Source organism: Phyllostomus hastatus, unplaced genomic scaffold (assembly GCF_019186645.2).
Source record: "Phyllostomus hastatus isolate PE091 unplaced genomic scaffold, TTU_PhHast_1.1 phas_contig_198, whole genome shotgun sequence".
NCBI classification, from domain to species: Eukaryota; Metazoa; Chordata; class Mammalia; order Chiroptera; family Phyllostomidae; genus Phyllostomus; species Phyllostomus hastatus.
Window position 1 is genome coordinate 6,317,991 of NW_025333715.1, and position 27,478 is coordinate 6,345,468.

Genomic DNA, 27,478 nt, shown 5'->3' on the forward strand with positions numbered 1-27,478 from the left:
CAGGAGCAGGAGCCGCCAGGCGCCCCTGGCCAGCCGGCTCCCGTTCTGAGGGGCATCTCTCCAGCAGCTGGTGGTGGAGGAGCAGGGGGTGGGGTCTTTCATGACCCAGAAGCTCTGTGCCCAGGCTCCTGCCCCAGGGACATGGGACTGTGCTTATGCCACAAGCTCATGTTATCTGATCCTCTGGCCCAAATGCCCTGTCTTATCATCTGGGCCAGGGGCTTTTGCAACAATCAATGACAGCGCAGAAGCTCACAATGTGAGCTCACGTCAAAGAGGGGGCCATTATTGCTTCAACGGGCAAGGGAGGCAGCCTTTGAAAGCGAAACTGTGGTGTTGTAGCTGGGGCCTACTGTGTCCATGCCCTCGTCTGACCAGTGTGGACCACAGCTTCCTCTGTGCCAGGACCTGCACTGGGTCTGAGCACGTGGGGCGGGGGGAGACACAGTCTCCGCCCACAGGAAGCTTCCAGTCTGACAAGGGAGGTGAACGTGGAAACACCCTCAGGATGAAAGCCGCCTCACTCAGCTCCTCTCCTGCCCCGGCCTCCCTGTTCTGTTCCTCCTCATGTCCTCCTGACCTTCACCGTGGTTAGACCGCACCTCGGGTTTTACCGTGGCCGCAGAGAACATCTGACCTTCGGGTATTTGAGCAAAACCCTGGACCCTTTTCTGCTTTTGTAAACACAGTCTATCCATTTCTTTCCAGACTCTGGGTTTTTTTATCTTTGGATTACACCGGCAATCCAGGATCAGGTAACCCAAGCCCCTTGTTCTGGCCCCTTGTAAACACTTGCACAGATCGGATGGGCGAGGCGCCAGGAGTTCGCCGGTCTGCGCCGAGAGTGCACGGCCACCGCGGGCTCACGGAGGGCTGACGCTCCGGGCCTCGTGGGCGGCATCCCACTCGGGCCCTTTTAGGAGAACCTCGTGTCCCCAGAGAAGTTTGTTTCAGGTCTTATTTCGGGCACAGTGAACTCCTGGCCCCTGGTTTGTTTTTATCCTGTGGCTATAACAAAGCATGTGACTCGTCATACTCATCTTTTTCATCTGGGCTCGCAGAGACTCGGAACCACATGGGACAACTACTCCGGCCTTATCCGAGTCCCCCAGTGTGGGTTTGGGTGTGATTCCTCTCTGGCTTCATCTCATTTCCCTTCCCTCACTTCCTGACTTCTTACGTGGTGGGTAGCCTTAGACACTTCCTTGGAAAGATACAGCTAGCCTCATAAATGAAGCCAAACCCACACATATAAATTAACTTCTTCCTCCTAAAAGTAACTCTGCCCACCCAATATTCCAAAATGGATATCCTGACTCAGGCCCTACTTGCTTCCTCTCTGCACCCCAGCCCCAGCGACTCATACAAATAGTTTTCAGCTTCTGTGTGTGCACCCTAAACATTTCCTGATTCTTCTCCTTTACATCCACCTGCAGTGCCCCTTTTCAGGTCACCCCCATGACGGCCCGCGTGGGATAATGAAAGCCCTCCTGCTTTATCCCCACTTCCTAGCTGGCCTCTCCCAATCCAGGGGGCCGCTTAGTGTCATCCTCAGGCAGAGCAGGCTTAGTGTACATGGGCTGGATGAATAAATCCCTTATTTGACAGATGGGGAAACTGAGGCTGTCCTTTCTCATGATGGCAGAGAGGGAACTGCTTTCGGGAATAGTTTGCCCAGGACCTCCAGTGACACTGTTTGTTTAATATTTGTTAACCATCATTGCAATTATAAGTAGTTTTTATTTGGCCTGTGATAGCGGCCATCTTGATCCCCTTGGAGTCCTGCAGCCTGGTGCGAGCAGGCTCAGTAAGAATTTGTTGTTGAGTGAGTGAGTGACTTAGGACCCAGACTTCCTTTTCCAGTGAAGGAGCTACTGCACCCCAAGTCCAATGTCCTGAAAAAGCCAGTCTACAGTCAGTCAGACCTGAGCTCTGTCCTTCATGAATTGAGTGATTTTTGTCAAATTATTTCTTCTTGGCCTAACGCTTAGTTTTCTTGCCAAGAGGGGGACAATATGGGTCATAAGGCCTTTCCACCATTCTGATGTAAAAAAAAAACTCCTGAAGTCATTCGCTGACAAAAACCAAGTTGACCTGAATTTTTTAGGCAGCTAACTCAGCCTTAAACTGATTGATGGGAGGCTATTTATATTTATCCCACTTTATGTAAATATTCATGTTTCTTTATAGAATTAATTAGTGTATTTCAGCAAAGAGTTTGGGGAGGATTACATAATATACAGTATGTTCGCCATATTGCACGGAATTATCTAAAACAGGAGAAGTGCTGAATTTGGAAACACATCTGGCCCCAAAGATTTCCAGTAAGGGGCTGAGGACCTGTCGGCGCTGCCGCTCAGCGGGGGTGCGAGCGTTAGAGAATGTTTTTTAACAACGGTGTGAGCGAAGGCCTGGCCCAGAATCCGAGAGCTCGACCGGGTGCACTGGAGGTGCAAAGTGGCAGGAGGGAGAGTCGGCGCTCGCCCTCGGCAAGGAGACACGAATTAGGGAAGCAGCCTCAAGAGTTAGTGCTTTATCCTCCTGAGGGCATGGGGATGGGGGCATGGGAAGTAACAAGATGAAATTTGATTCTTAGCAAGGTTTGGAGGGTAGAGCCCGGGGACTGGGAGAGCAGTTAGAAGCCTCCCGCGTCCGGGGCGAGCCCGCGCAGACATCAGAGAGGGTCCTCCCTGCACAGGCTCTGGAAGGCAGGGGAGACCAGTTCCGTGCGGCTGGGCAGCTGGACTCCCGATCCCGGGTCGCGAGGCGTGTTTGCCGCCTGAGACCATCAGAACCAAACCACGGTAGCTGGACAGTGGGCGGAATGGCAAGATGGGGTTTGGAGGGGTGCCCGAAATCAGGACACATTAAAGGTAAGTTCGGGTCGTGGAGGCGGCTCTGGGTTAGGAGCCAGAAATCCAGGGGTTCAGCCTTTTCTCCCGAACTTAGAGTAGGTGAGAGCAGTGCAAATGGTTCCAGCTCGACGTGCCTGCAAAATGGCGACCACGCGGATCTGCTATGTGGGACAGACGTGGGTAGCACGTGTGCAATTGCTTTGGACTGAAGCCCATGGCTGGGTTATTCAATTCCAGAGGTGACTGCATTTCCTAGGCAAAGAAGCGACGCGGCCATCTTCAGCGCAACGGCGTGTTTCACAGAACCCGCCGCCGCCCGCCGCCGTAGCTTTATTGCACTGCGGCCCCTCGCCAACATTCCCGAGGCTTTTCACTACGTCCGAACGCAGCCGCTAGCAATGGGGGCTCTCACTCCTGCCTGCGCAACGCCCGTCTAGCTGGCAACGGACGCTAGACGAGGACGAGCGTGCGCAGAAACGGCAACCGATATCTTTACCCCCGACCCGACGTCCGCCGCGGGTGCGCGCACGCACCCCGGAAGGGGCGGGGCCAGGCCGGGCTTTATATTTTGCGCGTTGCACGCCGCCCGACCTCTACCGGCGGCGTTTGGCGGCAGGATGGTACGTAGTGTTAAAGCGCCTTCTTCCTTGTCTCTGGAGGTGGCGTGGCCGAGTCCGCGGCGTATCGCCGCCATCTCGGCTCGCCCAGCGTCAGGGGCCTGCTCTGCGATCGCAGGGTAGTCGGCGCCATCCGCAGTCAGGCCTATTTTCGGGAAACGCCGGAGGCCTGTTACTGGCCGTGGGCCGACCCGCCGGCCCGCAAAAGGCCTTGCGGCGGGAGCTGGGCCGGGGTGCCGGGCCTGACAGTTTTCAAGCCACGGATTATTTCTGGGTCTCGACCTCATCATTTTAGGGCCGGTCGAGATTGGAGTCCATGAGCGCTCGGGCCCGCAGGACCCGGCGTGGGGGCGCTCACCTGGGAGGTGCAGAAATCAAAGGAGTAGGCAGGAGGGGACACTTCAGCGGGGGTCGTGGAGTCCTCATTCCGAATCGTCCGCAGCGGCGTGGGCAGGACAACTCCCCAGGCCTCTAGAGTTCCCAGAAGCCGCAGATGATGAACTGATTGACGGGCGGACAGAGACTCTGTGCTGATCGTCATGTTCTGATTCGGCTCTATCGAGTTCTAGGGGCCTCTGTACCGTGGCAGCCAGGGGAGCCTTGGGTCGCCGGCTCCCCAGCCATTTGTCCCAGAAGTCCCTTTTGTGGTCGCTCCTTGTGACTCAATCACAAAGGCACCTGTTAAGCTATTTTAAAATCGGGTGGTGCGGGTTTTTGATTTAGGGAAGAAGTGGGTGGTTCATTCACCTTGCTAGATTGTAAGAGGAGGACGAGGACTTGGCATGAAGGTTCAGCCAGCCGAGTTGAACGCGGCTCCAGGATGGGTGACCCTGCCTGTCGCAAACCCAGTTCGGCGTGTACCTGGGGTTGCTGGGTCTCTGGCTTGGTTCAGCATTGCCGAGGCTCCTCGTGGGACCATCTAGGCAGCTGGGAATCAGGAAATGAGGTACAGGCTCAAGTACTGACGTTGGCGACCTTCTCCTAGTCTCACAGGAAGTTCTCCGCTCCCAGGCACGGGTCCCTGGGCTTCTTGCCTCGGAAGCGCAGCAGCCGGCACCGCGGGAAGGTGAAGAGCTTCCCCAAGGATGACTCCTCCAAGCCCGTCCACCTCACGGCCTTCCTGGGCTACAAGGCTGGCATGACCCACATCGTGCGCGAGGTCGATAGGCCAGGATCCAGTATGTACTCGCTGTGTCCTCCAAGCTGGTGGGGGGTGAGGAACAGGGGGAGGGGACGGACTCGTTGGGGCCAGGATGTCGGAGGGCAGACCTGAGATCAACAGTGTTTTGATAGCAGGATGGAGATTAATATATTTGAGGACTGATGAATATTCTCAGGCTGCAAATGGCTGGCACTGCCGTTCGTAGGTGGAGGGATGCATTGAAGTTAAGGAGCGGGATGTGGGTAAATTATCAAGAGTCACAGCGCAGGGAAGTACGCTAACCTAAAAGGCTTGGATGATGCCTATGTCCCTGGCTTGTGAGGTTCAAAGTAGAAAAGTCACCAAGTGGGAGGACACGGCCCTGGTTACTTCAGGTGGTTAGTACCTACCCAAGCACAGAGCTGCTATGACACTAAGCTTCTTTAGTATTCACATATTACCTGGGTAATGAGAAAACTGTCTGCCCCAGAGATCTCAGTGATAGACAAGACCTGAAGCTAGGCTGTTAATTTGCTTTACGGGGGTCCTGTGTTTTTTATTTGAGTTAAAAATGTCAGCGTGTGCAGACAATTGTGCACTAAGGGCAGCCGTGGGAGTCCAGGCTGCTGGCGTGCACCCTGCCTCGGTGACCTGCCTTTCTACCTGAAGCAGGTTGACCTCTTGGCCTGCATGAGCACCTCACATTCGTACAAAACACCCCTGGTTGGGGATCCTGGTCAGCCACTCGAGTCCGACTGTGGGCTTTCTTTGCAGAGGTGAACAAGAAGGAAGTTGTGGAGGCTGTGACCATTGTGGAGACACCGCCCATGGTGATCGTGGGTGTTGTGGGCTACGTGGAGACCCCTCGAGGCCTCCGCACCTTCAAAACCGTCTTTGCCGAGCACATCAGCGACGAATGCAAGAGGCGCTTCTATAAGAACTGGTAAGTGGGGGGGCACCGTGCATACCCTGCCTAGGCCGGGCTGGAGGGAGGCTCTCCTGTGCGGGGTTCTCGGCTCCAGCAGGGGAGGAGCTGTTCTGGGGGTGGGCTAGTTGCCTCCGGAGCAGAACAGTTCCTGGGGGTGGAGCTCAAGCGCCCATGGTTACCTGAGCTGGGAGCAGCACCTCGAGACCTTTCAGGTTCAGCTTAGTGGGTGCTGGCCGAGGGCTCCGTGTTCAGGATTTTCTTGGCTGCTGGAAAGTATTGAGAGTCCAGTTAGAAACTAGCAGTGTCAACTCCCCCAGTCCTGCCTGGGCAGTGGCTAGACCGGAGCAAGAAACAGCGCGTGTTCGGATGGATGTGCGTGACTTTCATTAACCTTGTGGACCTCTGCTCAGCTCCGCTCGGCTTTGCCCGATGAGCTCCGTCCAGGCTCCGCTTGCCGGTGGAAAAGGCTCCTTAGAAGCCGGCAATGAGCCCCATCCCCACGTGGTGCCCGAGTGCCTTCCTCTCACCCCTTGGGTGATGAAGGCCCGCACCCGGCCCCTCCCCAACTCTGCTCTGCTCCTGAAGGCATAAGTCTAAGAAGAAGGCCTTCACCAAGTACTGCAAGAAGTGGCAGGACGACGACGGCAAGAAGCAGCTGGAGAAGGACTTCAACAGCATGAAGAAGTACTGCCAGGTCATCCGCGTCATCGCGCACACCCAGGTGAGCACCTGCCGGTGTGCCATGGGGAACGCAGCTTCCCTGCTGCTTCCTGTCGTGGGGGCGACTTGGGTCGAATGAGGCTTTGAATGGCAGGTGCCATTGACTTGGAAGCTTCACTTATTTTCTGGGTCGACCCTCAGCTCCTGCTGGTTTTGTGCCAAGCCTCAGATTTTAGGGGGTTGGCTAGACTGGTTCAGGTTCCTAGACTTACTCCCTCGTGGAGGAGATAGGCCAGTGAGCAGCCTGGGGGTTGTGTGAAGTCATACAGCAAACGGGCCAGACGCAGTCTGCCCTTGACGCCTGGGTTCCTGGGGCCAGGCTAAGGCCCACCGGACAGCGGTCTGAGCAAGACCTCCAGCGCCCCCACTTGCGGGTTGGTCTTTCACTTGCCAGCAGAGGGCGCTGCGTCCCTATTGGCTCTTCATTAAGGAGCCCATACCCCATTTTCAGGGAAACGGGTTGAAGGAATTGGTGGCTCACGATGAGCATTGTCAGGCGCCTGGCTGGAAACCGTGTGCACGTCACACCTGGCCCCAGGAGCCCTCGGCTGCCTTGGGTAGAGGGGGTGCTCCTTTGCGGTCTAGGCAAACACTGTTCTGGCCGTACATCCTGATTCCTAAGTGCTCGTGGCCTTGTGCAGTTGGCGCTGGCCATGTTACCCCAGGTTTATAGCGGCCCACCGCTGAAGAAAGTTCTGTGGGAGAACACTGGGCACCTTGTAGCTGAAAGCGTTAGGCTTGAACTTCCTTCCTTTTCTAACTCTTGTAGTAGATGCTGTTGGCTGCAGAGCCATCCTGCTTTCCAAAGGATGCGTCTCGTGGGCAGCTCACAGAGCACAGTAGAAGGCCAAGGGGGATGAGGGCAGTACCCAGAGGCACTGGCCCAAGGACAGGGATCAGGAGCATGTGGCTAAGTGGTGCCGGGATCTGGCTAAGTTGACCTGCCTTGGTGTGGACCCTGTGCGTCTGGTCAGGGTCGGCTCCTCCGAGCCCGAAGGGGAGCGGCACCCAGTGGGGAGTCCGCACACGGGAAGGCGGTTTCCTCCGTGGGGGAGAGCCTGGAGCTCGGAGCTGAGCCGCATCCCTTTCCTCCTAGATGCGCCTGCTTCCTCTGCGCCAGAAGAAGGCCCACCTCATGGAGATCCAGGTGAATGGCGGCACGGTGGCCGAAAAACTGGACTGGGCGCGGGAGAGGCTGGAGCAGCAGGTCCCCGTGAGCCAGGTGTTCGGGCAGGACGAGATGATCGATGTCATCGGGGTGACCAAGGGCAAAGGCTACAAAGGTGAGTTTGGCAGGGGCCCAGGTCGCCGAGTTCCGACTCTGGGAGCAGGGCTCTCCGACCCGGCCGTTCGGTGATGAGGCTCTGGAATGCGCGCTGGGCACAGCGCCCGAGTCAGACTGCGGAAACGTTCCTTGCTGCCTTCCTTCTGAGAACAGCCCGGGGTCGGGTGGCCAGGGCTGGGGGTGTGGCCACCTCGGGTTGAGGGCTCATTCTCCAGGGCCTGGCCTTTGCACATCAGAGCCGAAGGTTTCACGGCTAGACGGGTGTTCAGCCTGGGGTGGTGTGGCCATTAGAGGGTGGCATGCAGACTGGACCCACCTCTGTCCATGGGTGGAGCTTCCCAGCTGTTGGAACTCAAGTGGGCCTTCGCAGCAGGAAAGGGCCAGTGGCATGGGTGCCGGGCACCCCAGTAGCAGCATGTGTCTATTCCAGGGGTCACCAGCCGCTGGCACACCAAGAAGCTGCCCCGCAAGACCCACCGAGGGTTGCGCAAGGTGGCCTGTATCGGGGCGTGGCATCCTGCCCGGGTGGCCTTCTCCGTGGCCCGGGCTGGGCAGAAGGGCTACCACCACCGCACTGAGATCAATAAGAAGGTGAGGTGCTTGGGGGTGGGAAGGTGACCCTGTACCTGGGGTTGAGGGGTTCCAGTCCGTGTCACACCGCTCCTGGAGGTGGAGCTTCCGGGCGTCTCCGGGATTTAGCTGCTGGTGTGATGGGCATAGCCCTGGCTCTTGGGTGGCAGGGTTGGTGAGGTGCAGCCCTCAAAGGTGGCTCTGGTGCCCCCAGCCCTTGGCGTGACTGGCGTGAGAGCTGTCCTTTCTTGCCATGAAGTGCTGAAGAGGCCTCTGTCACTCTCCGGGAGCAGTGTCTTGTTTAGAGCCAGCCACCTTTTCTATATCTTCTGAGCCTGGGGCTGAGGTCAGAGCTGTCTTCCCGGAGTCCTTTGCACGCTGGCCCACTGCCTAGTGGGGTTACGTGTCCCTAGTGGCAGTCTTGCCGGCCTGCTCTGCGTAGGGGAGGAGCATGTGTGTGAGTCCTGCCCTGTTTCCTCTTCACAAGCGTTTACACTCGTTCCCTTGTTCAGATCTACAAGATAGGCCAGGGCTACCTCATCAAGGACGGCAAACTGATCAAGAACAACGCCTCCACCGATTACGACCTGTCTGATAAGAGCATCAACCCTCTGGTGAGTGATGGGGGCTGACTTCTCAGAGCCTCTGATGCCAGGGGCTGGGGCTGCGTGCTGTTGGGTCCTGGCTGCTGCGCGAGGCTGTGTTTGCGGTCGTTCAGCTGGTCCGTGCACAGCAGCCAACTCTGCTTCCTGTAGCGGCCTGTCGTCCGCCCGCTGGTTGGGGTTGGCTGGCGAGAGGTGACGAGGGTCTGGAGCGCACGCCTGGCACGGTGCTGGAGTCACACTGCAGAAACATTCCCGCTGCTTTCCCTCTGAGGATGGCCCTGTGGTCGGGCGGCTGCGAACCCCCGAACCCGAAGGGGTCCTGCGTGTCTCGCGTGTTTCTGGCCCTGTGCTTGAGCTGCGCTGACCTGACCCGACCGCCTTGCTTTTCCCAGGGTGGCTTTGTCCACTACGGCGAAGTGACCAATGACTTCGTCATGCTGAAAGGCTGTGTGGTGGGAACCAAGAAGCGAGTGCTCACCCTCCGCAAGGTGAGACGGGGCCGAGGGTGGCGCTGAACCTGTGGAGGAGGGGCGGGGCTTTGCTGGCACGAGGAGCGAGGTCCACAGACAGGCTGAGCTCTGTGAGGGAGGGAGTTCAAAGGACAAGGGGGTTGCTGCTCCTTCAGTGTGGTCTTTGAAGTCCTGGGAGGAGGAAATTCCAGTCTGGCCGGCCGTTTGTTCCTGTGTTCACGTGTGGAGGCCGGTTCCTTGGGCACAGCCTCCCCCACCGCACCCCCCCGCCCCTGGGTGGTAGGAGCTGATGCTCTGCCCTCCCGGGCCTGTGGAATGAGAGGGTGCGGAGAAAGCCCTGCTCCTCAGACCCGACCCTTTCTCCTCTCGGCCCACAGTCCCTGCTGGTGCAGACCAAACGGCGGGCCCTGGAGAAGATCGACCTGAAGTTTATCGACACCACCTCCAAGTTTGGCCACGGCCGCTTCCAGACGATGGAGGAGAAGAAGGCGTTCATGGTGAGCGCCTGCCTGGCTGCCCGGGGCTGGGGCGGCCCCCTGGTGCTGCCCCCTGTCAGCCTGCCCTCCTGCCCCGCTGGGGCTGGGGAGACCGGCCCAGAACCTGATCCCGCAGGGCTGTGGCTTCTTCTTGCTGACAGCCTGCCTCCCTCCACCACTAACCTTGTTGCCTGCCCCTTTTCCCACAGGGACCACTTAAGAAAGACCGGATTGCAAAGGAGGAAGGAGCCTAATGTTGGGAGCAAACTGTGCAGCTGGTGGGATCTCAATAAAAATTATTTTCCAGTGATACCTGCCTCTGCCATGATCTTCCCCCGTCTTAGTTGCTTCCACGTGGCCCTTGTGGTCCCAGAGGCTTGCTGCCCTTGACCTCTTAGCCTCTAAGCTCTATTTGGTCTCCTTTTCCTTGCCAGCTGCTGGACCTAGAGCCAGGCTGGGCCTGGGGGGGGGGGTGCTGAGCCTGGGACTGCCCCTGGACGTTGGAAGTCAGCCTGGGAAAAGAAGCTTTGTGTGAAATGGTTGTCACTGCGGCGAGGCCGCCGGGCTCGGCTGTAGAAGTGTTTGCACAGCGTGGGTGGCAGCTGTGGAGAAGGGGAAGAGGTGACAAGGACTCGCTGTCCCCGATGCTCTTGCTAGCTGACAGGCAGGGCAGGGCAGACGCTGGATCTGCTGGGTGTGCACTTGAGCTGTTCAGTTGCTAATCCACGCGGGAGCAGGCTCCAGTTAAGGCTTGTTGGGGATCTTGTGTGACCTGCAGCCCAGCCTTGGCCCTGGGAGAGGACAGGCTGCGCTGCACCTGGAACTGGGAAGAAGCACCTCGGTGTGGACTCGGGGGAGGGCCCTGGTGGTTTTAATGGGCTCACCTGGCTGGAGGAGGTCATTGGACCCGTTCTGGCCTGGGTCTGCCCCAGGGACTGGGCTCGGTCCGCCCCTCTCCGGCTCCAGGAGGTGCCCACCCTGTGCTGTGTGCTGACTTGCATGTTGAGCACCTGCTATGGACCAGGCTTGACCCCTGAATGGGTGTTTAGGCTTCTCTAAGCTCACAGCAGCCAGGCGGGTGATCTCAGAACTGCCAGCTGGGGACCAGTTTGGCCTCAGCCAGCCAGGCACAGCCCGCGGATCGAGGCTGCTCCCCACACCTGGCTGTGGCGTGCTTTGCTCCAGCAAACTCAGACCATGGCTGGAGCAGCACTGCCCTGTCACACAGCCTGGTCACCAGCAGGTTCTGGTTCCCCTGGACCTTAAATCTGGGAAGAGGGTAGCAATGGGGGCTGGTGGACTGAGACCCTGTGTACATTGTTCCTCTGGTTCCCAGTGAACCGAGCTCCCCCGAGAAGGAAGGCCCTACGTGTAGGGCGAGGTCCAGGGGAGGTGGGCCGTGGGTCCTGAGGGAGAGGGAGGCTTGGAGAGCAGAGCGCAGCAGTTGGGCTGGGACTCCCATGTGTCTGTCTCTGAAGTCCCTTCGGGGCCCCTGGGCTAATGCAGCAGGCGCCCCCCCCCCCACCCCCACCCCTGAGTGCCTTCCATCTGCTCAGGATTCAGGGCCTGGAGGGGCCAGAGCTGCACTTCAGGATGGAGCCACCAGGGGGTGAGAGGGGGTGCCAACCGGTTTGGGCCCGCCCCTCAGCCCTGCAGGATGGCCTTCCTACCAGCTTTAAAGGGGGCAGAGTCCCCTCCCCTCAGGGTGTCTTCTGCTCACCCCTGGGACTGAAGCCCACAGGCAGAGCTGTGGGGACCTGCTCGAGCCACATCCAGGCATGGGGCCCACCTAAGCCGGTCAGGTCCAGGGCGGGCCCTACCTGCCTGTCCCAGTGGGCCTTCCACCGTCAGGCCAGCCCGGGAACCCTGCTGCTCACTTAGCCCAGGTGGGAAGGGCTTTACCAGTCTGACATTGCAGCCAGGGCTGTATCCCTTCGGGGTTAGACAGCCGTGGTGGTTCTGTGGGTGCAGGGTCCAGAGAACAACCCCCATCCCACCCCTACCCCTACCCCCAGAGTGTGTGCTCCCAGGCTGAGAACATGCACACTGCAGCATGCACCCGGCACTGCAGGTGCAACTCCAGTGACGGCTGTCACCACTCATGTCCCCACACGTGTGACATGTGCACAGAAAGGTATTTTCAGGGGCGGGCTCACTTGCCCTGGAGGCTTAGCCCCCTGGATGCTGACCATTTCCCCGCCCCATCCTCATTTCAGCCCTGTGCCTGGCCAGTGAGTGTGACCTTGGGCACCTGGAATGGGCCTAAGCCTCGGTCCCATCTGGTGGTGACTTGCTACCTCGGTGGTGGCCGTGGCACCAAATGGGGAAGGCCCAGTGGGTGCACGAATGGCTGGATTCGCTGTGGTTAAGATGAAGAATGGTTTCCTGGCGGCAGTGTGAAAGCTCAATGTGTGTGCGTGTGCATATGTGTGAGAGTGAGCACGAAGCCCACTGAAGACGTCCTGAGTGCTACCTGGACACGGCCGTCCTCCAGGTGCTGGGAGCCGCGGTGAGCGCCAAGCGCTCTCTCAAGGAGCTTGAGACCCTCTCTCAAGGGTCTAGTTGGGGGTGGCAGACGGTGCACACTGGCAAACGAGGCCGTCTTAGAAGTCATGAGTGCTGGGAAGATACCAAACAGGCCACTGGGGTCGAGAGGAGGGGCGGGGGAGGCCTCTCTGAGACCCGGGAGTGCTAAGGAGCCAGCCTGCTGGAGCTCCGCGGGGAGAGCAAGCCAAGCAGCAGGAACGGCAGGTGCAAAGGCCCTGCGGTGCGGAAAAGGCTTCTGGGCTCAGACTCCTGGGAGGCACCTCAGTGACGGAAGGGCTCGGGGCTTGGCTCCCTCCTGCCTCCCTAGCCAGGGCCTGGCCCGTAGTAGGTGCTCAGTAAATGTCATCCCCCACATCTCTGGGACTCACCCATGCTTGCGCGGGTGTCTGGGTGTCGCAGACCAGGGTCCCCAGGCATTCTGTGGGCCTGCGGTCGGGGGCCCGTGCCCATGCGTGTCACCGAGGGCGCGTCCCTGAGTGCCTGCTCGAGTGTGCTCCCTGCCACCGGAACCCCCAGACAGGCCTCGCTGCTGGAGTCCTGCGGTGACTGAACAAAGAGTCTCATTCCATTCCTCCTGGAAAAAAAAAGTACCTTCTGGGAATGTCTGAGCAAGTGGGAACAAGGAGGTGGTGGGAGCCGCCATCGCCTTAAAAGGCAGGACAGCCAGGGACTTCGCTGAGCTCACCTGGGGTTGGCCGCGGGGCGTAGGGGGTTGGGCAGCTGGCTGCCACCTCCTGGGCTCACCCAAAATGTTTTCCCCTGGATCCCTGCTGACAACCTTGACAGCGTGGGCTGCCCTCTGGGCCCTCTGTTCTCCTGCCCGCACGCCCCGCACCCCCAGGTGCCCGGCCCCCGCCCCGCGGCTCTCAGCAAGCAGCCACTTGTCTGAATCTTCCGTGGGTCCCCCGGCCTCCCTGCGATGTCTCCCAGCTCAGGCCAGCACCTGAGGCCTCCAGCATCACGCCTCCCGCCGCCAGGTCCAGACTGCTGGCCTGTTCCCTGGAGCCCTGACAGCGTTCCCTGCCCGCTCGGCAGCAGGCTCAGCAGCAGGGCTGGACGGCTGACCGGAGAGGGGCCCGACCCAAACCTCGCCGGAGGCCGGAGAGGAAGGCCCGTGAGCCCAGGAGAGAGGGAAGCAGCATCCGGGAACCTTCCAGGGCCTATTAACACATCAGAGCTGTTAAAAAGCCAGGGCTATTACCAGGTGCTGGGCACCCCCCGGCCCCCTGGGCCCAGCAGCACGACACTGCCCAGGGCTCAACCCCACCAGCCCCTGGCCCACAATCACCAGTGCTCCCAACGGCTTTGAATGCCCCGGAGGGCAGTGCCCAAGCCAGTGAATACCTGACCCCTTTCAGGAACGTCCTAAGTACTGGCCTCCTTACAACATTGGCCTTCTGCCCCTTGGGGCGGCTTTTATTACTGTCCCCATTTCACAGGTGAGAAACTGAGGCTCAGAAGGGGTGAGCAGCTTGCCCAGAGGCCCACAGTGTACAACGGGCAGGGCTGGACTTTGAGCCTGGCACCCTTCACCCTGACCCTCCTGCTGCTGTCGGGGTCAGTAAAGCACATTCTAGCGCAAGGGAGAAGGATTGGGGTGCTCATCTGTCGAGCGCCTACTGTGTGCTGAGCCCTTTCAGAGCTCCTTTCCCTACTCCATACAGGCGCTCTTCCCACCGCACCAATGGGGAATGTGGGCCCAGGGAGAGTCACAGAACCCTCGGAGGTCGCAGAGCCAGAGTAGGTCCTGCCAGGCGTCTTAGATGCTGCGTCTCACTGAGCGGTCAGAACAGCCCCGTGAGCTGTGAGCCGGGGCCCCTGTTACCACTCCTGCTTTCACAACGAGGAAACCGAGGCACGGAGCGACAGCCAGACTCTTTCAGGAGCGGTGAAGCAGGGATTGGGATCCCAGCCTTGGAAATCCAGTGTTACCAGTGTTACCACCGTACGGCACCACCCTCAGCTGTGGGGGCCTGGAGGCTCTGGTGGAATGGGGGGGCGACACCCTCACAGGCTCACATGGGCCCCTGCTGGCTTGACAGATGGGGCTGCTAGGAGACAGGTGGGGGTGGGGAGCGGGCCACCGCCAGCCCCACCCTCCAGGGCCCTGGCCCCGCAGCTGGCCTCCAGGTCACTGCCTGCATGTGACTTTGCAGAAGTGGCGCCTGCCGGCCCCAGCCGCACAGAGCCGGGCGGAGAAAAGTGCTGTGTGAGAGAAGGCGCTAAAGATAGCCGGCCGCCGACTTCCCCATCCCCGCCGGCCCCCACCTCGGCCCCGGCCCCGCGGCTCCTTCAGCAGGCCCCCACCCCGAGACAGGCTTCTCCAGGATGGAGCCTGGCCGCCCGGCCCGGGGGGCACAGCACCGGGACCAAGGCAAAGGTCACGGTGTGGAGACCCGCCACCCTCTGGGCGCCCTGCCAGGCAGGGCTGGGCCCTGTCCTGCAAGTGTGATCCCCATGACGGGGGTGGGGAGCCCGAGCAGAGGGGACCCCCGCCCATCACACAGCAGGGCCCCTGGACTCAGCACAGCAAGGACACACGCACTCCATTTTCCACCATGGCTGGGGCCCTGAACGCAGTGGCACGGTGACACTGGGGCCCAGTACGACATTGCACCGTCACCCCTTCCTCTGTGAGTCCCTCTGCACCATGTGGAAGCGTTTCCACCCGGGAAACGGGCAACACCACACCCGCTGGCTGAACCCCACTGGCAGGCGGCAAAGCAGGCGGGCTGCGGCGGTCCCCAGAGGCAGGCGTGCTGGGGGTGCATGGAGCGGGGCAGGAAGGGCGGATTGGATCGGGGGTCTGGGAACACAGTGCCCCACTTTCTCCCTGAGGCCATGCGCCTGGCCTCACACCTTGCCGCCTCCTTGGGCCAGGCACTGTCCTGAGCACTCTGCAGAAATGTCCAGTCAAAGGCGGGCCCCCCTGCTCCTCACTGCACAGGCATTGATCCAAGCGCACGAAACATTCATGAAGCACTTCCTAGGCATGCGGCACCTTGGTGTGGCATTCAAGGCTCCTCACAATGTGGCCCAGAATACCTGCCAGCCCCTCATCACAGGCTGCTGCCCCTCCTCCACGTGGGGCTACCAGAGTCGTGCTGCCCAGGCCTCATGGCTGAGCCGAGGTGGCTCCGTGAGGTGGGGCAGCGCCGGCAGGGGCTGGGTTCGGCTCAGTCTGCGGCCAGGGCTGCCGGCAGCTCTCCTAGGGCAGTGGGGCGGGTTCAAGGGGCCCCTGCACAGGATGTGCCCAGCCAGGCTCCCAGCCCGGGGTCCACACTCAGGGTGCAGCCCTCACTCTCCGTTGGTGTGTGCTGAGTGGGAGGCAGCTTTGTGAGAAGGCACAACCATTGACATGTCACAGAGGACAAGGCCAGGGCTCAGAGAGGGTGGCCGACTCGCCTAGACCCACACAGCCAGCAGGCAGCCCTGCCTGGTCTGGTGCCCACCGCCGCGATCAGCAGCCCGTCAAACCCCAGCTACTGGTGTGGCTCTCAGGGCAGGCCTGATGTACAGGAGGCTTTGAATTTGGATGTCTGAAGCTCACTTTTATCTTTAACAGCACAGACCCGGACACGGTGTAAAGGTCTGGCGACCCGGGAGTCGCTGAAGGAAAGCCAGGTCCCCTCAGCCTGGCGGACGAGGAGCACCAGCTGTGCAGCGGCCACCCGGCAGGGGTCTTTTCCAGAGGGTCTTGAGGCGTGGAGGCTGCCTCACGCTTCCCCTGTCCGTGGGGATGAACCTGGCAGTAGGTCGGGTCCGCACCGGCAGGGGGTTGTGCTGGGCGATGACTGGCCTGGGCGTCGGGGTGGCTTGGCCCCTGCCCAGCTGCCCTGAGAACTCAGTGCCTCTGTTTTCTCAACTGAATCACGGGGGCTCAGGGAGGGCTGGGTTGAAAATTTCTTGGGGCCCTTTTAGTGCTGAGGTGGAGACTCTGAAGGCCAAAGGCCAGTGCCGAGTGAGGCGAGGCAGAGAAATAGAGAGAGGCTCGGTGCACTGCAGCAATCAGGGAAGGCTTCCTGAAAGAGAGGGCTTGAGCTGACCTGTGAAGGCTGAGCAGCACCCTGACTGGGGCTAACCTGAATAAGCGTGGATGGTTCTGGAAGGGTGGTAAAGCACAATCCAGAGGAGTGAGTTTGTAACTGAGAGATGTCAGGTGCAGCAGGAAGCAAGCTGTGGGGGTTGAGGGTGGGTTGTGAGAGGTCTTCCCTGAGACCCTCCCTTGCACCTCATCACAGGGGACCCGCTTCCCCAGACCAGGATGTGGTGGGTGGGGGTGGGGGGTCGACCTCATGGCTCAGCTCCCAGTGTGCGAGCTGTGTGCAAGCGCCGCCCCCCATGCTCGCCCCGCATTGGCCCATTCACTCCTCATCCGGGGGAAGCAGGCACTGAGAGGAACCCCAGCGAGCACACAGAAGGGGCATCTGGGCTTGACTCCCAGGCCCCTCTGGGCCCCTTTACCTGGAGGAGGGGAAGGAGAGGAAGCCCTTTATAGAGGCAGGAGGCCATTGCCTCTGAGCTTCTGCACAGACTGTTCCCCCGCCTCGAATGCTTTTCCTTCTTTTCCGTTGTGGGTAACCCCAGCGTACCCTTTGGGCTTGGCTCCAACATCACCTCCTCCTGGAAGCCTCCCCTGATCCCCACCGTTCTTTCTGCTTCTTACCACCCACACCACGCCTGTCGCCGCATTGCCATGTGTGCTGCTTTTGGCTCCGTGTCTGTCTTCCCGCCCGGGTCTGTGTCCGTTCCTCTATTTTTGTGCCCTCTGCACCCAGCACATAGTAGGTATTCAACAATTATCTGTTGAAAGACCAGTGGACTGAAGGCATGACAAGACAAATTTTAGAATGAATGAAGTGATTTTTCTGAAGCTCGCCCAGATGGTCAGGGCAGCATGGCCGCGGTGGAACCCAGGGGTCCTGCCCCCCGGGGCAGTGCCCCACCCTCTCCTGCCCTCTGTCTGGTCTCCCTGCTTCTGCTCTGGACGCCCAGGTCTGCTCTCCGCCCAGCAGCCAGAGCGGTGCTGACGACACTCAAGTCAGCTTGCATTCCTCCATACTGAGTTCCAGTTTTACAGGACGAGTTATAAGAATATACACACAGTTATATTTGATACCACGAAAATGTACACTTAAAAATAGTTGAGATGGTAACTTTAAAAAAAAAACTTTTAATGTATCGATTTGACAGAGAGAGGAAGGGAGACAGAGAGAGAGAGAACTGATTTATGTGTGCACTCATCGGTGGACTCTTGCATGCGCCCTGACTGGGCATCGCGCCCACAGCCTGGGTGCATCGGGACGCTGCTCTAACCAGTTCAGCTGCCTGGCCAGGGCAAGACAGCACATTTTGTGCTACGTGCATTTTACCCCAATAATAATAATAAAATGCATCCCTCCCCTGCTCTAAACGCTGACGAGCCCTCACGGGAGGCCGAGGGAGAGCCGGCTTGCCCCACGCTGGGCCAGCCCTCCTCGCTGTCTCCATGCACGTCCGTGGCCACCCCGTCCTCCTCTCCAAAACGCGCCTCCGACAGGGCCTTCGCCCTGGCTCTCCCTCTTTCCGGAACGCCCCTCCTCCAGAGATGTGTGGAGACCCCCTCCCTCCGTGAGGCCCCTCCAGAGCACCGAGCTGACCGCTGCGCCCGGCGCCCCCGGGCACTGGCACCCGCCGGGCCCACCACCGGTCTCTTCCGCCGCGGGCCCACCCGCCACCGCCTGTGTGCTGCACCTGCTCCTTGTGTTCACTGCCTCCTCCCCACCGGCTCCCCGTCTTCCGTCTTCCGTCACTGTTCCTCAGGGTTCCCGAGAACCGGGGTGGGAAGGGATGTGGTCTGGAGCGCGTGAGGGAGCGGGGAAAACTCCGCGGCGGCGGCCACTTCCCCAAAGCATTTTAGGAAAAGCTGAAGTGAAAAAGGCTTGGGCAGCTGAGGGCTTCCTGCAGCCGGCCCCAGAGGCCGAGGGCGTGTGTCTGTCTCCGGGCCGCGCTCTCTGCCTGTGGTGCTGGTGCGCGTGGGGTGGGGGTTTCTGGAGCAGGGGCCGTGCCCTCTCGGGACCGCGGCGTGGAGCTCTGTGCGCTCTGGCTCCGGGAGCTCCAACTCCCCAGTGCGGGTGGCGGCAGGGAAGGGCGGTCTGTCCTTCCGCTCCCTGGACGGTGTGACCCCGTGGGGTGGCAATGTGGGCTCTGGAGCCAGACTTTCAGGGCCTGACCCCAGCTCTGCCGCTGACTAGCTGTGTGACCTCGAGGAAGCACTTTGGCCACCACGTCCCTCAGTCCCATTATCTAAAAAACGGGGTGACCGGACAAGAAGCCCATTTCTTCTCATTGCTGCCAGGATACGATGAGAGGAGGGGTGCGAGGGGCTGAGGCCAGGGGAGCTCAGTGAGCAATGGCAGTTGGTGTTGGTCTCAGATCCGGCTCGGGTGAGACCCAGCCCAGCCTCGGGGCGCAGGGTGGGCACCCAGGCAAAGGCCAGTGGCCGTGGAGTGGGGGCTGCAGAGGGAAGGCCAACTCGGCCCAGAGGAGGCACCTCGGCCCCCGGCAGGTGGCCTCGGGTGAGGTCTTGCAGATGCTCTGGCCGCGGCAGGAGGGAAGGGGCTGCAGGAAGTGGGCGACGAGGGAGGGATGGCCTGGTGGGGGCTGCAGGGGACTGCATGAGACCCGAGCCCCATGAGACCCAGCGAGGAGGCCAGGGCGCAGACGCGGGACCCTCCTTACCCGAGTGCCAGGCCATGTGGTCTTTGTCTGGGGCAGTCGGGAGCCATGGCGGGTGTTTGGTAGGAGGCACGGGGCCTTCAGCCCAAGGCTTCTGGTCCCAGGCTGATGGGGAGACACCACGACAGCGAGGCTGGGTAGAGGAGACATGTTTGCACCCAATGTTGCACTCAGAGAGCAAGGCCCGGGTCGTTAAAGCACGCTGCGTGGAACAGTGGCAAAGTCTTCCGGGGGCAAAGGGCCCGAGGGAGCGTGATCCATGAAGGCTTCCTGGAGGAAGAGGCCCTGGATGTGAGCCTTCCTGGAGGCAAAGAGAGACTCAACTACAGTGTGCTGGCTGACTTTGGGCTATCTGCTGCCCTATCTGGTCCCTGCCCTTCGAGGGCTGCCCCCGGCCCTGCCCCCGCCCCGAGACTCCCTCTGCTCTGACATTCTGCAGTCAGGGACGGCGACCGCTGGAATCTGCAGGGGGCAACTTTGTCTTCTTGGTTTAGACAGCGCCCCCACCTGCCTCGGTTTCCCCTCTGCCCTGGACTGGGGCGTGGGTGGGGGGGGCGGGGCGGGAGGACAATAATGCTTGATTGTTACAGGCCTTGCACACCTCAGGGGCCAGATGCCAAGGATTGTTTCCATTCATGAGAAGGTGGGCCCTTCCTGCCAGGAGAAAATTCCAAGCTCTTGTTGCTGGGGAGGGAGGGACCCTGCCACCCCCTGTGACCACATACCTGCCGCCCAAACCTATGGCATCAATGGCATTTTTTCTTCCTCCTTCCCCCTCTCGGCAAAGGTAGCAGCCCAGGGCCCCAAAGAGAGGCCCTCAGTTCCTTCTGTCAGTTCAGAAGCGCCCCTTCCCTTCCCTTCCCTTCCCTTCCCTTCCCTTCCCTTCCCTTCCCCTCTCCCTTCCCACGTGAGCTGCTCCAAGGCAGGGCCCTCGTGGCACGGCCCCCACTGGGTCTGGCCTGTCCCGTCCTGGATGCCCGTGGCCCGGGCGAGGGGAAGAATGCAGGGCCCCCGTCCTCTGGGACAATGGGACTGTTGTCTGGGAATTTTCTGCTTCGAGGAGCCCCTGCTCCCAGAATTCCCTAAATCCATTTCCGTGGTTTTGATCTTTTGTGTCACAATGCTGCATTTCTGAAATTATTCGGTTCTAAGCATTCTTGGTCGTGGCGTGAAAAATGTTCCAATACTTGATGGTCTTGGAATTCTCTGGTTGTGAGAACCCATGGTTCTAAACTTTCCTGCTTCAAAGGCACTGTGACGCTGGACGTTGCGTCCGGCCAGCCGCAGTTCTGACGCCAGACCCTGGGTTCACAGGCCCCCAGGGGCCGGGGGCCGGGAGGAGGACCTGGGGGGCGGAGGGAGGGGGGTGGGCGGCGCAGTGGCGGGCCAGGTGTGCTGGTGTGGGCGTTGGCAGCCGCTCCGGTGCTGACAGCTGGGCAGGGGCCACTGCCTGAGCTCTTGGCACCTGGCCCTGACCCGGGACCGGGGGGGTGGCTGGACCGTGGGGGAGGGCCCAGAAGAGGCCAGGTGGGCAGGCTAGCACGAGGTCTGCCACCTCCTTCTCTCCCTGGGACCCCTCCCCTGTCGCCCGCGGAATTCAGCAGTGGCTGAGGGTTCTGGGCTCCCCCAGGGAACCACTGGGGACTCCAGGCCCAGCCGGGGGTGGGAAGGTCCCACCAGGGGCAGGGGCAGGGGCAGGGGCAGCTCAAGACCCACCCCCTCCTGGCGCCTGCTGCCAGTTCAGGTCTCTTTCCAGGGGGTCTCGTGTTAACTAGCGCCTCAGACACCCCTCTTTTCCCTGGACATTTGGTCTCTGGTTCACAGAGTGACTCGCCCCACCCTCTGGCCCCCGGGACCCCCTGCTCTCCAGCATCTTTGATGGGGAAGAATCAGGAACTCAGGGTGTGGCTCCGGGGGCCTCAGTCTCCCCATCGGGCTCTGGGAGGCCGTGAGCTGGCAGCCTCTGGGGCTCCACCCAGGGCCACTCGGACTCGCTGCTGCTTCCATCCCCGGCCCTTCCCCAGGCTCCCCCGAGCTCTGGCCGTGAGGAGGGGCTTCCTACCCCTCCCTGACCCTGCTTGGCGTGCTCCCAGCAGGCTCGTGGGAGCTGGAATTTGGAGCGGTCCCTGGCGTGTGTGTGCTGTCTCCCGCCTGCCGGGGCACCTCCCCTGACTCGGGGCCAGAAATTCCTCCCGATCGCTCCCAAAAAGCCCCCGGGAAAGGAGGAGCTGTGGGAAGGGGCAGGGAGCAGGCTGGATGTCAGGGCTGTGCTGGGGGCAGGAGGGAGCCACGGGCGGGGGACACCCAAGGCCCGACAGCCCGGTCTGGGTGGAGGAAGGGTGGAGGGTGGGTTTCGATCACGTCCCCCAACCCTCGTGTTCGATCCCGTCGCGTGCGCTGGCGATGACAGTCTCGGAGTTCCTCGATGCCCTTCTGTGGGTTCGCTCGCTGATTCAAGTGTTTATTGAGCACCTACTATGTTCCGGGCATTGCACTAGGTGCTGGGGACACGGCCACGGGCGGAACAGAGAGGGTGTCCCCATGGCGCTCACGCTCTGTGTGAGGCGGGGGAGTAAGGAGCTAGGAAAATTCCTTGGCAAGAGGAATGGGAAAACGGAGACAGCTGAGCAAACTAACTGAGCGATCGGCAGCAGACACAGACGCCCCCTCCCTATGGGTGACATCTAGGGCTCCGTCGCAGTTCAGCTCCAGGACCAGCTGCAATGACTGATGGCCCCCGCCTGGCACCGACCCATCAGAACGGACCATGAACTGGAGCTGGCACCCCTGGAGAACTGAAGAATATTCTGCGAACCCTCCCTGGAGACCTCCCTCAGGGTTTCTGCCTCCGGGAGAGATAAAACCCCTCCAGACAAAGGACCAGGGCACGTGCGGGGAGCGAGCATCTCCTCGACGCTGAGGGTCCGAGACTGGCAACCAGGGGAGCAGCGGGCAGCAGCCACTCGTCCCGGGCTCACCCCCCGCCCCCGCCCCCGTTTTCTGGCGTCCCCCTGAGCTAACGCAGCCCCACCTGGGCTCTCCGGTGGCTTCCTCTGTCCCAAGCCAGCCTTTGTGTCACTGTCCCCAGCCTTAGTAAACATACCCTCACAGTCTCCCGTTGTGAAATCTTTCCTGCACGGAGGCGAGAGCCCACACACCACCTGCTTGTGCCAGGCAGACCCGCTCAGGGCCCCGGGGACGGGCGAGCGGTGGGGAAGACTCTGAGCTGTGTGCTGCGCCCCCCACCCCGTGGGTTCCTGGGGGCGTGGACCATCGGCCTGGCCTCGCAGCCTCCGGGCCCCCCTCGAACACGGACCCTGTGCTCTTGCACTCAGAAGAGTGGCCCGCCGCTGGGCACCAGGTCCCAGGGAACACACTCGGGGGGTGGAGCCCTGTGCTGGCAGATGAGAGGGCTGGGTCCCTCCCTGTTCTGTCCCCCACTGGCTCTGGGACCTTGGGAGAGGCGCTGGGCCTCTGTCTGTAGAGCGAGGGGCTTGAACCTGAGGTGATGGGCACTTTGATGGTCTTTCCCCTGGTTTCCAAGGCACCCAGGGGCTTTGGCTGCTGCTGGGGGCTGGCCCCAGGGCTGGTGACATATTTCCATCTGCCCACGTGGCCCCACCCCAGCATGCCGAGTCCTTCAGCTGTGGCCCAGAGCCATCTGACTTGCCAGTGAAGTCACTGTTGGAAAGACAGTGACTCCAGGTGGGGTTTACCCTGCCACAGGCGCCAGACCCAGTGCCAGGCCTGCTTCCTGCAGGAAGCCCTCATGGGCACTCTGCTACTCTGAGCACCTCCCAGCTAACCCAGATCCTCACTGTGGGCTAGATCTTCTTCTGGGTGGGTGTTGGGCCTCCCCAAGCCAACCTGGTGCACCCAGAGAGCAGGGAAGCTTCTTGGGGCAGAGTAAGGGGTCTGACTCCACCTTAACCAGCTGTGTGACCTTGGGCAAGTCACTCTTCCTTGCAGGGGCTCGATGCCTCTCCTGAAATAGGGGTGTTTCCAAACCAGGTACCTCCTGGCAAAGAGCCCTGAGTCCGCGGCAACACGAGATGACTCCCTGGTGGTGCAGGTAGGTTGCCCACTCCCCTTCTCTCACGGCTTCAGCGTCACTGAGGAGCCGACGTATCCGGACTTTCGTCGCCAGCCCAAGTGCCATGCCCAGCTGCCTGCTCCACACCTACGGCCCCCAGAACAGAACTCTGGGTCCCCCCCACACGCTTCTCCCGCTTGGCTGTCCCCAGCCCGGTAAATGGTACCACGGGCCACACAGCCGCTGAAGCGACAGATTCCCCCATCACCCAGCAGCCCGGATGCATCTCACACGGACAAAAACAGCCAGGGCGTGAAAGGAGCACCTGTGCGGCCCCGTGTCCGTGAAGGTCAAGAACCTCAGGGCGTGAGGATGGTTCCCCTGGGACAGGGGGTGGGGACTGACCAGAGAGAGGACGAGGGAACCTCTGGGGGCCGGACCGCATCTGTGTCGTAACCTTGGAGCCGGTTTTGCGGCTGCGCCGGGTTGAAACGTTCTCATCGTCAGCCCAGGTTCTCCTCTTCCCTCATCCGCCTCCTACAGCAGGGGAGCGAAATCCCGTCTCTCACACACCTTCCGCCCTCGCAGGGGAGAGTGGGGGCGGGCGGGCAAGAAAGACGGGTAACTTTGTCATAAATCAGAGGTCAGGCCACCCGGGGAGTGAAGGACGAGGGTCAGGGAGGGACAGCAGGCGCAGGAGGGAACCGAGCACGAGCACGCATATTCTGATGAGTGTCCCAGTGCGTTCAAATAGGTCTGCAGTGCATTCGAAGGGGTCGCCGTGAGTGCTAAGGAGAAAGAGAAACTGGGGGAGGGCAACCAGAAGTCGTCGTTTCAGGGGCTGACGTTGGAAGTCGATCTATGTAGCGGTTGATATTCTAACCCCCGGTTTTACTGCCTGTCGAGCACGTGTCTGACTCGACCTGAGCCTATTTGCTCCCAAACCGACCGCCCCGAGTCCTCCCCGCCGAATCTCAGCCTGCAGCCCCGCCTCCCCAGGACGGGGGTCGGCCCACACGCGGTGGGCGAGCGAGTCAAGGTGGGCAGGCTGGTCGGCCGGCCGGCCTTTGTGGACGGGGCCCACGTCCTCACAGCGAGGTGTGGCGCGGACGCCACCTGCCCCCGGGTGCGTGCCCCGTGCCGCCCACCTGGCCTGCCTGGCGCCAGGCCGTGCCCCACAGGAGGTGTGGGGCGTGGGCCCCGTCCCATCTTGGTGCTTCCTCGCTGGGTGGCCTTGGCAGCAAGTGCCTTCCCTCTCTGGGCCAGCTTCCCGGGCCGCGGAACGGGGACGCTGCACGTGGGCAGGGCACGGAAAGGGCCGCCAGCACAGGCCCGGCCCCCGGGAAGGGAGGAGAGGGGAGCTGGGGCGCCCAGCAGCCCACCGGATGTCGGGGGTGGGGAGAGGAGGGGTTCTCAGGGAAGAGTCGTTGACTGGGGGCTCTGGGATTTGGATCTTGGCCTGTGCGACGTGGGCAAGTCACCTCCCCTCTCGGATCCCAGCCTGGTTCCAAGATAAATGCGTGGCTGCTTTTGGGGCTGGGCGCCGGGACGGGGGCGCTTCGGTGTGTGGAGCCCCACCCGGAAACGGGCGGGTGTGGGGTGGTGTCGGAGGCGGGGGCGGTGGCAACACAAAGTGTCTGGGGCAGACAATGGGCGCAGTGTGTGGGGGCACGGGGGTGGGGGGTTGGGGGGGCGCAGTGGCACCCCAGCTGGAACGTGCTGGCCTGTCTGGGAATTCGAGCACGTGGCTCCCCCCGTGGCCAGCTCCTCAAAGGTGGGCTCCCTCACTGGACTCGCCCACCCTGATACACGTGGTTGAGAGCCTGGACTGGCCAAGGGGGGCACTGACAGACCGGAAGTTCCTCGGTCCCCACCCCCTGCAAGCCTGCGTGACCTCTGGGGGACAGAATGCTAGGGGTGGGCTCACGGGGCTTCCCCATGCAGCTGACTTGCTAGGTGACCTTGGGCGGGTCCCTGTCTCCCTCCAGGCCTCAGTTTCCCCATCTGTGGTCCCTGGTCACCCTATAGGGAGGGACTTCCTCGGGTTAAAACGTCTCTCTCTGCCCAGTCCCTCACTGCCTCCTCCCTCCCCGGCCACCCCGTGGAGATGGGTCGTGGTCTTAGCTACCGCTCTGTCCCCTGGGCCCGGGACAGAGCCTGGCCAAGGCTGTGCTCAGTGACGGGTCGCTGAACGAAGGCCTTTTTGCCATCTTTCAGATTATCCTCTGCCGGCTGCCCTCGACGCTCTCGCCGCCCTTCCCCTCCTGCCCCGTTGGCTGCCTTCGCCAGTGGGTTCTCGGGGCGCTGGGCTCTCCCCAGCGGCTTCTCGTGGGGCTCAGCCCGTGGAGGCCCTGGCAGATGGGAGGGCCAGGGGTGGGGGGAGACAGCGGGGGGCATCTCTTTCTTTCTTTCCCTCTCTTTTCAGGTAAACCAGAAGGGCAATAAAAATGAAAAACATTGTAACACAGTGGGCCGGCAATGCGCTGCTTTAGAAGGTCTGAGATGCCGGTCGGCCCGACGTGCTGACGCCTGTGGGGTCCGGGAGGCCGCAGCACTGACCCCTCACACCCCGAGGTTCCCTTCCCTCCCTCGGCTTGTCCCCAGGGGGAGGCCTCCGTCCTCCCGGTGCCATTTGTGACCAGGCTGGTTCTGAACTCCCTCGTCCAGTGAGGAAGACTGCCCGAGTCTGACCTTCACCCCCGATGACGATGTTCATTTACATTGTCTCCCTAAGTCCACACCTGCACCCCAGTGTCTCAGGCTGGCCGACGGGCGAGAGCCTGGTTTATGGAGAACAAGAGCTTTGGGACCAGGAGGGGGGGAATTTCCCCCCCCCCGCTCCTTTCCTGGGTCCCAGCTGCGGATACCAAGCTTCCCTCTGCGGGCCCCTTTCCTGCCCACCTCCTCTCTCCCAGGCTCTCAGGCCCCTCGGCCCCCCGTCATGCCCCTCAGCTCCGGGGTGCTCTCGGGCACTCCTCCCCAACCCCATGCTTCCCGCCCCATCTGCCCACCGCTCAGAGTGGTCCTGCCCCCAGGATTTCTTCCCCCAAAGCCCCTGATGTCGGTTTCTTGCCAGGATGCGGACCGTGCCTCTGGGCAGGGGGCTTTCGTGATCCCCCCATTCTCAGATAAGAGCCCCGAGGCCCAGAGCAGTGCTGCGAATGGCTTTAAGCCTTGCAGCCAGGCACACCCAGGTTTGCACCCATGGCTCCTCCCCCCGTGTCTGGGGCCTTTGGTCCTGGGCAGCACTTGATTTCTAGCTTTTCTGATGACCACAGCGCTAAAAGCTTCAAGTGCTCCGGCGGAATGCCCAGCAAGTAATAAAAACGATCACGGTCATGGTTCCGGGCCCACTCGGGCAGAGCTCTGGGCCCTGGGCCAAGGGCCGGTGCGAGGTGCCTGCGCTCCTCTCTGCGGCGGGGGCTGTGGGGAAGGAGTCCAGGCGGGCGAGGGGACGGCGGCCGGCCGGCCGGGCAGGAGGCGTGCAGGGCAGGCAGCGTCCGAGGCCGGTCCCCGTGGGTCAGCCGTCTGTCACCGTCCTGCAGCCAGGGCAGCCGACGGCTCCCGTTCTGGGGGAAATCCCCAGCTGGCGAGTTCAGGGGCCAGACAGGCTCCCGAACTCCCGAGGTGGCCCCGGCTGCTGGGTGACTTCATGGGCCTTTCCCACTCGTGAGTCACTGGTGCCTCACTCCCTGACCCCTGGGGCACCTCGGGAGGGAGGGAGGGACGACGGCAGAAGGGCTGGGGGGCAGGGCTGGGCCCTGTTACCTAACGGTCACCGGTGCCGGAGGAGGGAGGGTAAGGGTGGCCGTGGGGCTGCCCCTGGTGTGCTGTGTGGAGGGGCACGCTAGCCCCTCCCTGAGCCGCAGGGCCCACATCGCCCCCTCTGGGGGCGTCATCCAGAGCCCCCCGCTCTGTTCCAGCGTGGGTCTGCTGGGATGGGCCAGCTTGGGACTTCGGATGTGTCCGCACCATGGGAAGGAATGTCTCCCTGTCTGTCTGTCCGTCTCCTCCCCCCCCTGCCCGGCACAGGTATGAATCAGCCCAGGTGAGGAAGCTGACTCACTTTTCCCAGCCGGCCCTGGAGAAAGGGCCACTTTCCCTTTTCTTCGGGGTGGAATAGACCTTGAACTTGACTGTTATCCTCGGAAGAGGGTTGTGCTGCCATGGGGGCGAGGAGGGGCACAAGGGCAGGACTTGTGGTGTGCAGTCTCCGGAAGGCAGGCGCTGAACGCCCGAGGAGCTCCGGGCCGATGGCCTCCACGTTATCTCGGGGAGTCGCACGCCAACCTGCTGTCTGTGCCCTCATTTACAGATGAGGAAACTGAGGCTCAGAGCAGGGCGTGACCGACCCCAGGTCACGCTGCCCAGATACGTGCCTGTGGATGGAGGTCTGAGATACAAGCCCGGGATTCTTGTCCTTGGAAAAACTTTCTTGCCCCATCTTGCATCCCTAGCTCCCCAGCCCTGCTGGAGCCCAAGGGAGATGGGGAGGGGCCGAGGCAGGGAGGGAT

General features: G+C 61.4%; 1 protein-coding gene and 4 non-coding genes across 5 annotated transcripts; all 5 read left to right on the forward strand.

The window, feature by feature from the left end:
* The first annotated feature begins 3,295 nt into the window (after positions 1-3,295).
* On the forward strand, positions 3,296-9,977 carry RPL3 (ribosomal protein L3). The gene is made up of 10 exons (XM_045835105.1): positions 3,296-3,475; positions 4,458-4,650; positions 5,388-5,556; positions 6,127-6,262; positions 7,358-7,544; positions 7,977-8,137; positions 8,629-8,730; positions 9,114-9,209; positions 9,569-9,688; positions 9,877-9,977. The coding sequence occupies exons 1-10, from the start codon at positions 3,473-3,475 to the stop codon at positions 9,919-9,921; spliced, it is 1,212 nt and encodes a 403-aa protein (XP_045691061.1). The 5' UTR covers positions 3,296-3,472; the 3' UTR covers positions 9,922-9,977.
* Positions 3,961-4,024, forward strand: LOC123816284. The gene has a single exon (XR_006785250.1). It is a non-coding gene; the product is annotated as a small nucleolar RNA SNORD43 (small nucleolar RNA).
* LOC123816290 lies at positions 6,073-6,126 on the forward strand. The gene has a single exon (XR_006785255.1). It is a non-coding gene; the product is annotated as a small nucleolar RNA U82P (small nucleolar RNA).
* Positions 7,607-7,700, forward strand: LOC123816286. The gene has a single exon (XR_006785252.1). It is a non-coding gene; the product is annotated as a small nucleolar RNA U83B (small nucleolar RNA).
* Positions 8,906-8,998, forward strand: LOC123816287. Its single transcript, XR_006785253.1, has one exon. It is a non-coding gene; the product is annotated as a small nucleolar RNA U83B (small nucleolar RNA).
* Positions 9,978-27,478: the final 17,501 nt, after the last annotated feature.